The 13,048-nt window shown below is 41.7% G+C and overlaps 1 protein-coding gene across 6 annotated transcripts in view; it reads right to left on the bottom strand.

Annotated features, from left to right (window-relative positions):
* ARHGAP10 (Rho GTPase activating protein 10) overlaps window positions 1-13,048 on the bottom strand; it is a 286,142-nt gene that overhangs the window by 110,153 nt on the left and 162,941 nt on the right. For all 6 annotated transcript variants that reach the window (XM_083171381.1, XM_083171373.1, XM_083171359.1 and 3 more), the window contains one exon: window positions 12,589-12,654. In XM_083171381.1, the coding sequence (XP_083027507.1) occupies window positions 12,589-12,654 (66 nt within the window). The remainder of the gene's footprint in view (window positions 1-12,588; window positions 12,655-13,048) is intronic.

Below are 13,048 nucleotides of genomic sequence, written 5' to 3'. Positions count from 1 at the left end.
CAATCTGTAGAATGGTGAATGGGTTTTAAGATTTTAATGTATCTTTGGCTGTAATTAATATAATAAAATTCAATACACTATTACAATTTTTGAGCTGGTAGTAAGGAATGGAAGTAATTGGACATAAAAGATACAAAAGTAAAGGGAGTTTTTGAGATTTTGTTAAGGTAGATTGTTTTTACCCTAGCATTTTGAGTGAACCCTTGCTTAGGGGTCAGTAGTAGCACACTGAAATATCGCAAAAATCTTATCGCAGCCCCCTCCCAATTTGATGGACAGGAAGTGGCAATTGGAGATAGCAACCTGCTGTTTTCTGGGAGTATATTTACGAACAATTTGGAAGAGTGTAAATGGAGTGGACTAAATTTTTTTTTTTTTTTTGCATGGACAGAAGCCTCAATGATGGCATATAATTTAACCTTGAAAACTGCAGTATAAATTAACATTTGTTTGAATTTTATTACTAACAAAAGACATTGAATTCGAGAGGCGCTCCATCTGTCTGAGAAGCAGGTGCGTCTCAGTATTATTGCAGTAGGGTACGGCAACCCTGCCCATGTCTGCTTCAGGGAGAGCCTCCTTTTCAAACACCCCACTATCGATGCCAGCTCGAAGCGTGGCGAGGGGACGAGTTACCCCGACCTGTTCATACCTCCACTATACACGTTGGCGTGGAGTTGTTTTTATAAAGTGTGGCGAGTGCAGCGAACCTGAAGCGACCAAAATCACAGCTGCATATGTAACTGCATACACCTCCGTATCAGGCCCGGTGTAATCAATGGATGGCCCAATAGTCTAGCACCATCTAAAGTCAGTTTCTTTCTCTGCAAATTTTCTCTGGATTGCAATTCCAACTGAGTATTGCAGAAAAACACATACTCGATGCTTAATAAATCTTCCCCGATGAGTAATGTAGATTAAAGAACACAGAATTCTGTAATATTTTGTACAAAGACCAGTTATATCAAATGTGTAACAAAAAAGGATTAGACAACTATTTTGTTCTAAACAAAGATGCTGAAGCTTTGCCTGTTTGTCTAGCAGCCAATGCACTGCCATTATTAATGGAGAGAGTAGCTAACACCCTGTCAGGTACTATAATTGAATTAAATGTTTGTTTCTGCCCAGTCAAAGGGGATAATTTATCTCATAAAGTGTCCATGTGGAAAGCGTACATTGTAGCTGACAGAGCTGAACAGCAAAATAAGGAATGTCTCTGGTGATACTGCTAGAACCACACGATCTAAGCTGTGCCCAGCAAAATATTTAGTAGACAGGCCCTTTTGCAGGTCAGAAGTTGCCTGCTAAAACAAGCTGAAATGTCAATGTGAGAAAGAGACAGCAAGATACTCTTATGCCCTTATGTCATGAACACTACTGGATACATTGGAAACTTTTTATGCTATGGTCATTAATACAGATTATGTGCCTAATTCAGACATGATCGCAGTAAAAATTTGATCTCGAAATGGGCAAAAACCAGGTGCAGTGCAGGTGAGTGAGATGTAACATGTGCAGAGAACGTTAGATTTGGGTGGGTTAGATTGTCTCTATGCAGGGTAAATACTGGCTGCTTTTTTTTTTTACACTGCAATTTAGGTTTCAACTCACCCCACCCAAATCCAAATCACCTGCAGTGTTAATGGTTTTTCCCATTGTGGGAACAAATTTGCCTGCTGTGAATTAGGCCCTATGACCCATCATGCTTCTTTTAAGTTGAGAAAGGGGGGGGGGGCGGGGGTTCGGATGCGGCAAAACACTACTTATATAGTAAAATATTGATAGCCCAAAATGCACCATGTGTACACAGCTTAGTTTATGCAAATGTCTTTTTTTTTCTAATTTAAAAGAAAAATGGATTCATGAGTGTATTGGGGGAGTTCGATCTGTGATTTTGTGCATCTCTCTTTGTAAATGTCATTCCATTAACGACGGAGGCATTTATTATCTGTCACTGTGTACTATGCCTCAATGCGCTTGCCTAATTAGCTCCCAATCGGTTAGGAAAGACACAGAGAATTTAGTCTCAACCCAATTATCAGCTAGAGTGGTGATGCAGGGAAGGTTTTCAGAAGGTGTTTTCATTAACATGTATTGCACTTCAGGAAAGAGGTTATCCTGAAACTCGTGACCATATTGTTTATCACCGTTATGCCTCAAGCTGTTACATCTGAATAAATATAGCTAGGTGTATCATTTGCTGATGTCTGCAAGTTACTTATTGCGGGGAGGGGGCGATCTGTGCAGGATCACCTATGTTCTTACAGCAATAACTTGTGATATCCCCATAAAATGGTGGTCACTTTTATTAGTGTCCCCCATTGTTCATATTCAGGCATTACATTTACTGAACTCCTTTCTCCAGAGCCCTCACTGAGCAAGTGCAGGAGTCTGGCAATGTCCCTATGCAGGCCAGCAACCCAAATCCCCCCGACATGTTTGGGGACTCGGGTCATTGTGTTTGAGAGGAGAATTGACCTAAAGGCTTAATTCCCTGATCATAACCCGAACCTTGTTTTTGTAAGTACCCTACACTCAATTTCATGTTGCGGTATGACTTCAAGGTTATTAGTAAGAGAGTATTATTATTTTATTTATAAGGCACCACAAGTGTTTTGCAGCGCCGTGCAAAGGAACAGTACAGGGAGACGAAACTTAACATTACAGTAAATAAATAACATAGATTACAGGTAAAATGAATGCCACAGTTCAATACACATTACAGCTTAAATGTGAGGACTTGATAAACATACTACTAGGGACTGGTAGTCAAAGATGGTCACTGAGTGTGAGTATGGGAAAGCTGTGAGTGAAATGTGAAGATAACAGGGCTTAGATGACAGGACGGAAGAGGGCCCTGCTCAGAACAGTTTACAATCTAGTAGGAAGGGGTTAACAGTCAGATTACATGAGGTGCAAGCAGGTGGGTTGATGGTAGGCAGATAGTGTCCACTCTATCTTCACACACACACACACACACATATTAAGGGCAGTATTCAATGAGAATTTTGATGATGTGCAGCGAATCCTATTAAAAAATGGCGAATCAGCCTCATTGAATACTGCCCATACAGTTGTGCTCATAAGTTTACACACCCTAGCAGAATTTGTGATTTTCTGGCCATTTGTCAGAGAATCTGAATGATAACTCACAAACTTTGGGTGAAGCCATTTATTTTCAGACAACTGTGTGTACTCTTTTTAAATCATAACGACAACAGAAAATACCCAAATGACCCCAATCAAAAGTTTACATAACCCCAGTACTTAATACCGTGTATTACCCCCTTTAACATCAATGACAGTTTGAAGGCATTTGTTTCTAGATGTGGAAGAGGCTCTTTATTTTCTCAGATGGTAAAGCTGTCCATTATTCTTTGCAAAAAGCATCCAGTTCCGGTAAATTCTTGGGCTATCGTGCATGAACTGCACGTTTGAGATCTCCCCAGATTGGCTCAATGATATTGAGGTCAGGAGACTGAGATGGCCACTCCAGAACCTTCACTTTATTCTGCTGTAGCCAATGACAGGTCGACTTGGCCTTGTGTTTTGGAACATCCAATTATGTCCCATGCGCAGCTTCTGGGCTGATGAGTGCAAATTTTCCTCCGGTATTTTCGGACAACATGCTGCATTCATCTTGCCATCAATTTTGAGCAACTTTCCAGTGCCTTTGTAGCTCACACATCCCCAAAACATCAGCGATCCACCTCCGTGTTTCACAGTAGGAATGGTGTACCTTTCATCTAGGCCTTGTTGACTCCTCTCCAAATGTAACATTTATGGTTGTGGCCAAAAAGTTAAATTTTGGTCTCATCACTCCATAACCTACAGAAGTTTTAAGGCCTGTCTCTGTGCTATTTGGAGTATTGTAAGAGGGATGCTTTGTGGCATTTGCAAAGTAATGGCTTTCTTCTGGCGACTCGACCATGCAGCCCATTTTTCTTCACATGCCTCCTTATTGTGCATCTTGAAACAACCACACCACTTTTTTCAGAGAGTCCTGAAATTTTTGTTGGTCTACCTGACAGTGATTTGGTTTCCACAGAATCCCTCATTGTCCACTTCTTAATTAGAGTTTTAACACTGTTGGTTGGCATTCTCAATTGCTTAGATATCTTTTTATATCCCTTTCCTGAATTATACAGTTTAATTACCTTTTCACTCAGATCCTTTGACAATTGTTTTGCTTTCCCCATGACTCAGAATCCAGACACGTCAGTGTAGCACTGGATGAAAGATGCAAGGGTCTTTCAGGAGACCAGAAACTCACTGACCTTTTATACATACACACACACACACACACACACACACACTGATTACAAGCAAACAGATCACAGGTGAGGGTGGTTACCTTTAGTAGCCATTCAAACCCATTTGTGTCAACTTGTGTGCATGTTATGAGGCCAAAATCTCATAACTTTTGATCTTTTGATATTGAGGCCAAAATCTCATAACTTTTGAACTTTTGAGTATGTAAACTTTTGATCAGGGTCATTTGGGTAGTTTCTGTTGTCATTATGATTTAAAAAAGAGTAAACACAGTTGTTTGACAATAAATGGCTTCACCCAACCACTAACCATGAGTGAAAGAAAAGTTTGTGAGTTATCATTCATATTCTCTGACAAATGGCCAGAAGATCACAAATTCTGCTAGGGTATATAAACTTATGAGCACAACTGTGTGTGTTTGTCTACCTATACTAAACTGGCTAAGGTAACTGAAGCACTTACCCATGAACAGACTTTATTAGCCCAGGACACAGAGGGGGTGAAACTCTCGACACAACCTGACCCACCATACACTGGGAAGCTGTGTAAATATCGCCTCCCTGATGATTCTCCCTGGCGTCTGCTTTTATAGATTTACACAGGTCTCCAGGAGGGCTGGGTTTGCTTCGGCGGGAGAAGCAACTCAGCAGACCTATAGTCTGCATGCAGGAGGAATTGATAGATGCTGTAACTCACGGCCCCAGGGCTGAGGAGGGCGGGGCTGTCAGTGCAGATAGAGAGACTGCAGTCCCCCCCCCCCTCCCCACCATAATACTCATTACATATTATACCACACGCTTTAATGCCTATGACACATTATGCTACATGCTGTAAATGCCATTTACACATTATACCGCACACTGTAATACTCATAACACATTATGCCATACACCGTAATGCTCATTACATATTTTATTACGCGCTGTAATGCCTATTACACATGTCACATGCTGTAAAGCCCATTACACTTTAAGCCCCACACTGTACACCTCGGCAACCTATGGAATATCATCCTGAGTGTCGGACAAACACATTGAGAGAAGTGGCCCCTTGATTTGGCTGACATCAGGTCATTGGTGAATTTTTCCAGGGCGGTCTCAGTGGAGTAGAGTGGGCGAAAGCCAGACTGAAGGGGATAAAGGATGGAGTGGTCAGACAGGTAGCCGGTAAGACGCCTGTAAACCAACCGTTCCAGTAGTTTAGAGGCGAATGAGAGAAGAGAGATAGGCACCTGCAGTGCACATGGTTTTACCCATTTTGAGAAAGATGTTACTTTTGCAATAAACTCACCACTCATCAGTCAACGCACCATGGTAGCTTGCAGCTAGGAACTGGTTCAATGGGGTCAATTCAATTCAAATTGCTGTGAACAGAGCTGCGAGGAAACTCCCAGAGGTATTCCAATTAGCACACTGCTAAGTCTGACTAGTGGATTTCTGCTTGTACCCTGCCTATTCACAGCGCTGAGCATTGACTCTACCTTAATGATTGAAAGCACCTGAGTACAATGGGAATTTAAAGCTAGTGGAGAGATATGATAAATGCTTAAATGAAGGAACAAAAAAAAAAAAAGCTAAAAACAGTCTTTATATTCTTGCTTACTCTCATAAGGGAAAATTCAATTAGCCACAGTAATTTACCATGGGCTAAATGATCCCAGAACGCACTCCACAGGCTGCAATCAATGAGGATTTCTTTTTTGGCCTGAGCAGACCCAAAAATAAATCCTAGATAAATAGCCCGTTATTGGGTGACCGGCCTACATTAACACATCTGTCCTGGAACTTATCCAGGTTTCTATGGGTAAAATTCAATAGGATGAGAGATTCAGAAAGTGAGAGATTTGGTATAAATCATTTAGGTACTTGTGTATTTTGGCGGCGCCCCCGATGTCCATCGTACGATGAACGTATCGCATCGCATGCCATGTACCTGATGGCATGCGATGCGACGCGATTTTGACCCCCTATACGATAAAAAATCGTATAAGCACCCTAAAGGGTGCTTTTGAGCACCCTAATGGGGGCTTACAATGTTAGATGCACCCCCACGCCACCCCCCCACTATAAACGTGAACCCGAAGCGTGGCGAGCGCAGCGAGCCCGCGAGGGGCGGCGGTACGCGTCCTACGACCTTTTCATACCCCCACTATGCACGTCGGCGTCCCTTCGCGGGCTTCACAGGTATCCGCGTCCGCTCGCTACGCTTCGGGCTCGGTGGCTCGCTGCGCTCGCCACACTATTCTATTCTCAACTCCACGCCGACGTGGATAGTGGGGGTATGAAAAGGTCGTAGGACGCGTACCGCCGACCCTCGCGGGCTCGCTGCGCTCGCCACGCTTCGGGTTCACGTTTATAGTGGGGGGGTGGCGTGGGGGTGCATTTAACATTGTAAGCACCCATTAGGGTGCTTAACATTGTATAAGCACCCATTAGGGTGCTTATACAATGTTTAATCGCATCGCATCGTATGGCATTGTATGCCATGTACAATGGCATACAATTTGAAAATTGTATGCCATCGTGCACTATCGTACGATATCGCGTCGCATACCATCGTATGCGTTATGGTATGCGATGCGATGGGCGCCGCCAAAATACACAAGTACCAGCATTTACACTTCAAAATCAAACTGGTTTTGCAGTGTAAAGAATTGCCACTTTAAATCCCCCCCTATGTGTTAATGCCCGATAATGGTAATCTATCGAGCAAGAAAAAAGTACTCTAACTGAATAGCCCTGGGCATTAAAGACTGAGGATACCACACTTTTTGAAACACAGTAAATTAGCGTGTCTAATTGAATTCACCCCATTGTCTGTTTGCAAAATGGTCCTATCATTATAGGACCATTATATTATACAATTGGTCAGAATTAAATATGTGGAAGTAGATATTTTATCTTTACCTAATTTGTTTTTTTCATTAACCCATAATTACGGTCTTTATTTCTGCATATACCCAATTAAAATCTATCACATGCTGAACGTACCAAGTATAAATACAAGTCACAACAGAGTTTAACATAAAAAACATCAAATACTAAAAGATGACCGAACTAAAACACATTTCTGCTCTCACTTATCAAGCACTTTCCATAGATGACAGTTTTACAGCTACCCCCATCAACATGTCAAAGGCTCACAAACGGTAAACCATTTTACCACAAATTAGTTTTACAGCGGGGCCTAGCAATAGTCCTAAATAGACAAAGTTAGGATTGCAAACCCCGGAGTTTATGGTCGAAAAATAATATAATACATTTCAAAAACCTATATAACTCCATCTGTTATAAACAACATTTCTGTACATCTAGATATCCAGACAGTGTATGGGTGGCAGATGAGAAAGAAGCATTGGCGTCTGAGAATTTCTTGTTTATTATGTCATATGGCAGATACTACATTTTCTTGTAATATTTGTGTTTGGCATTGAGCTTCTTCTATTTTCATATAATTTCACAGATTATATCACAGCTCTGTCCTGAAACTCTCCAAGGGCATTTTCTTTCTCTGCTATTGTCAGCTTGTGAATACTGGATAAAACATTTGTTATACAATATATCCATTTGCAACAAATGTAAATTAATGACAGACCCCGAGGGAGTAAATATACTGCGAAATAAGAGGCTTGAAACAGCATTTCCATTCAAGGCACACTAGAGATGCATAATGCTTTGTACGCTACGCTCGGCAATGTGTGTAATGGGGGGGAGGGGGGCAGAATAATCTCTTAACTTTTTATAAGCAAACATAATTGCTACTTGAGTTAATGTTTTTAGGAGTAGTAATCAACAATAACAGTTGCATAAATAATGACAGACTTTGTTCTTCCAACATGTCATGTTATGAAAAGATGTAGTCTGTGGTTTCTAAATAATAATAAAAATACATTATCTATCAACAAGAAACATATTTTATTGCTCAATCTGCAATAAATACTAATTTTACCTGTCATAAAAGAAAAAGTGTGTACATTCCATTTGTCAACAAAACACATATTCAATAAGCACCAATGCTATTATTACAAATTAAAAATCACATTGTAGGAGGTTAAGTGTAGAATAATTTCTACAACTAATATAAGTCACTTAGAAAGTGAAATAAAATTCATAACTAGGCTCAGGACATATAATTAAAAACCAGTAAATGATGTCAAATTAATGCTGCTCCTAATCTAGTAAATTGTACTAAATGTTATTAGATTAGATATCCCTAAAGGTGCCCATACACTGAGATGATTTGGGCCAATTACAAGGAATCGGGCCTTAAACTCAGCTCAGTTCGATGTCCCCTCAGGTACGAAGTGTGGTCCCGTACACATTGGACCCGTACAGGTGGTCAGACCTGCTGGCCGTCCGACCACCTGACTTGGGTCCTCCTTCCCAGTGTGGCAGGGGGCGGGCAGAAGGGGTCCGGCTAGCTGGTTGTGGTGGCAGGGGCGCAGGCAGTGGGGACCGTCCGAACGGCGGCGGCGGCTGGAGCTTGTAGCTGACTTTTGTTGGGCGGCGGGATGCGGCTGCTGAATATTTTGAAATGACTGGCCGGACATTGATTGGCTGACTCAGCCAATCAACGACCGGCCAGTCATTCAAAATATTCAGCAGCTGCATCCCGCCGCCCGGCAAAATGCAGATACAAGCTCCAGCCTCCCAGCCGCCTCTTGGACAGACCCCACTGCCCGCCACTACTATGAGCTGCAAGCCCCTCCCCACTGTCCACCCTCCGCCACCGCAGAAGCTCCATGGGGCAATTACATGCAATAAATCACTTGCGATTTATTGCATGTAAAAATGGCACATCTAGTGCCAGATTGCATGTGAGCCTCCCGGGGAGCTGCCAGGGGTGCTCTGGGCAAACTGGTCCAACTTTTCCTTAGGACAAATCGGCCCAGTGTATGGGAGCCTTAAGAAGTGGAAATGGTGATTTACTAAACCACCAATCAATATAAATGTAATTGTGCTTACGTAAAAATATCACATTTGATAATACATTAAAGAACAAACATACATAGACCAGTTTTTAGGAGGGTTTTTTCTCAATTATATAGTATATGAATTTTATTGTGTCAATTTTATATATTAAACTTATGAAATCAACCATATTTCTATGTAATAACAGTATATACTGTAGTTCAAATTTATGGTGTACAAATTTATATTAGTGCTACTATTCTGTAAGTGATCGAGACAGTTTATTTAGAAATCGGATTAAAATCACCCCCGTGTGTATGCTCCCTTGGGCTTCAGTGTGCTCCATGTTACAGACATATGCAGATTGTTTTTATCCAAACCAACATAGACCCCCATCTGTAGCAAAGCTGGGAAGGCCAAATTATCACCAAGTTCTACTGTAGATTTCTCAGGAATCGGGACCTTTTCAGCTGTCCCTTCATAAGGAGTTTACAGAAACTTCAATGGTGTGTGAGGTAAAAGCTCACATATCTTTCCCTAAACTAAGTTAATGCAACCCAAAAAGGGGGCTTGTCAGTAGCCAAATTATATGGTAGAAGAAAAATAAAGAAAAAAAATTACAAACCCAAACTTGCAGTGGTGCCAAAGCTCAACTCTGTGCTGTATGGTAGTATCTGTAGAACACAATGGACCTTCCCTTCATGTGTGGTCCAAAGATCAAGTCATACTGCTCCCCCCCCACTACAGGAAGCCTAAATGTCTGGTCCAAGGAGCAAGTCATACTGCACCCCCGCCACAGGAAGCATTTAGGTCTGGGTTCAAGTAGCAAGTCATACTGCACCCCCACCACAGGAAGCATTTATGTCTGGGTTCAAGGAGCAAGTCATACTGCACCCCCACCACAGGAAGCATTTATGTCTGGGTTCAAGGAGCAAGTCATACTGCACCCCCACCACAGGAAGCATTTATGTCTGGGTCCAAGGAGCAAGTCATACTGCTCTCCCATCACAGGAAGCATTTATGTTTGAGTCCAAGGAGCAAGTCATAATGCACCCCCACCACAGGAAGCATTTATGTCTGGGTTCAAGGAGCAAGTCATACTGCACCCCTACCACATAAAGCATTTATGTCTGGGTTCAAGGAGCAAGTCATACTGCACCCCACCACAGGAAGCATTTATGTCTGGGTTCAAGGAGCAAGTCATACTGCACCCCCACCACAGGAAGCATTTATGTCTGGGTTCAAGGAGCAAGTCATACTGCACCCCCACCACAGGAAGCATTTATGTCTGGGTTCAAGGAGCAAGTCATACTGCACCCCCACCACAGGAAGCATTTATGTCTGGGTCCAAGGAGCAAGTCATACTGCTCTCCCATCACAGGAAGCATTTATGTTTGAGTCCAAGGAGCAAGTCATACTGCACCCCCACCACAGGAAGCATTTATGTCTGGGTCCAAGGAGCAAGTCATACTGCTCTCCCATCACAGGAAGCATTTATGTTTGAGTCCAAGGAGCAAGTCATAATGCACCCCCACCACAGGAAGCATTTATGTCTGGGTCCAAGGAGCATGTCATACTGCTCTCCCACCACAGGAAGCCTTAATGTCTGGTCCAAAGACCAAGTCATACTGCTCTCCCACCACACCCACAGGAAGCCTTTACGCAACATACAGTAGCTGCAAGCAGGTCTACACCACACTCTAGCAAAATGGCAGGGGGCTCCCATACATCGATGATGACGATGATGATGATGACGACTATGAAAAAGCTATTTTGTCCATATTCATAGGTCTCTTGTTTAGAGATTATTATTCGCACATTAAGTAAAAACTATGATAAGGTCATGTCTGAGGACAAAAACAACCAGAACCTGAAAATGAAGTAAAAGCTAATACTGCATAAAACAAAATTAAGTTACTGTAAATGAACTACCAGAACTACAATACTACTTGCAAAGCTACTAAGCCAATCATACTTATACTCATGTACAGTATGTGATCTGCAGACCCAATATCCAGAGATCAGTCTCCTACAGATCATTGCTGCGACCCATACGCATTGCAGCAAAATGAATGAGCAAGACGCACGCACGTGTCATACTGTACATGTGGGCACACTCATCCATGCCGCAATGAATGGGTGAGCATGGCTACATCTGTATTTGTATATGACTAGTGCTTTCATATTTTGACATTTTAAAACACCACTACGCTATTGTGGAGAGGATTTATTTCCATGTTTATTTTACATAAATACATTGAGACTCTGAAGATTAAGTTATTTGAAGACACCACCTGCCATTTCTCACGCGACATATCTAGCTTTCGCCATAGCTTTCCTCTTCGGAAAACCTGCAGATTTCCTTCCAGAACTCTATACTGTTATATACTACACATTGGGGCAGATGTATTAAGCCTTAACAAGAGATAAATCCAAGGTTGATAAGGTGAGATAAACGTCCAGCCAATCACCTGCTAACTGCCATGTTACAGGCTATGTTTGAAAAAAGTCAGTAAGGTGCTGATTGGCTGGACGTTTATCTCTCTTTATCACCCTTGCATTTATCTCTTGATAAGGTTTAATACATCCGCCCCATTATTATTTTCTTTCTAATAGAAGACGGTCACAGTAGTAACATGTACAATACAGATTATGAGGCTGATTCAGAGGAGAGTGCTGTTTCCATTCTATCACAGATAGACAATGTTTTGAGACTGTCACAGCCTCAGTGCACGTGCCTGAACACAGCTGTGATGATGTAATGGGGGGGTCATTTTGTGAGAGTGCCAAAATTTCGCAAAGCAGCTTTGTATGTCACAGCAAAATTTGCATCCATCCCCTGAATCAGGCCCTATTTGTTTTGACTCTACAAGGTTGCAGGTTTTGGAATTTCATAATAAACCATTGGCATCTCTACTTATCATATATTTAGGAAACATCCATTAATTAAGTTTTTTTTTTAATCAGAGAAATCAACAATAAATTCAGTATGTCCACTCAAACATCGGTAAAGAGCTGCATGCAGTGTTCGCCATTGTTATATTTGTTTTACTGCAACAGAAACTTACACAGAGGGAAGAATAAGCACCATATGTTTTAGTGCAGGTTTCTCAGAGGAGAGAACACTGCTCGTTGGTGCTAGCAATATGAAAGAGGTGCCAATTTCCTTTGGAGCAGTTGCGATTTTCATACTTGTGGATATTCGCTTTAATAACTACTGGGCATTGCGTTATTTGGTACAAACGCAAAAACCGTGCCGTTAAACATGGGATATCCCAAAAGCATGTAAAGAAATTTGTGTGTACCTTAACACTAAAGATGGCTTCACGAAAAGGAGCAATAAAAAAATGAATCAACAAAACCAGGACATCATGTATCCATGACATGTAGTAATAAAATACGTTACCCCTTGTTTCTATAGCATTGATGCAATTTTTCACGACTGTAAACCCATGTTGGTCTAGCTGAGCACCTACAACAGAAAAAGAAAGTGATTTAGAAAAGGCAACAAAAACGTCCTTAAACCTTCACACACATTGGCACCAATAACCCATCATTTTCATTTTCTAAAGTATTTTATTGCATATGAGCATTTCATATTGTGGCTTATGACACCAGTCTGAAGTGGGATTAGCTGTGGATGACTTTTAGAAGGCTGTACTATACTAAGAAAATGTTTTTTTTGTTGGTGGAACTTAATATAAATGATGCTACAATGTCTAGCTTTACTTACCCAAGGACCAGTACCCCCTTCGTTTACGCACAGGTCTCCATAAGGATTTACCAAACCAGAGGTGCTCTCATTTTAGATACTATCCTATGCCTAACACAAATACATTGATGGGGAAGAGGAGCTTAAGCCCTGA

This window comes from Crinia signifera, chromosome 1 (genome assembly GCF_055691185.1).
Source record: "Crinia signifera chromosome 1, ASM5569118v1, whole genome shotgun sequence".
Classification (NCBI taxonomy): domain Eukaryota; kingdom Metazoa; phylum Chordata; class Amphibia; order Anura; family Myobatrachidae; genus Crinia; species Crinia signifera.
This window is presented reverse-complemented; position numbering and strand designations above follow the sequence as displayed.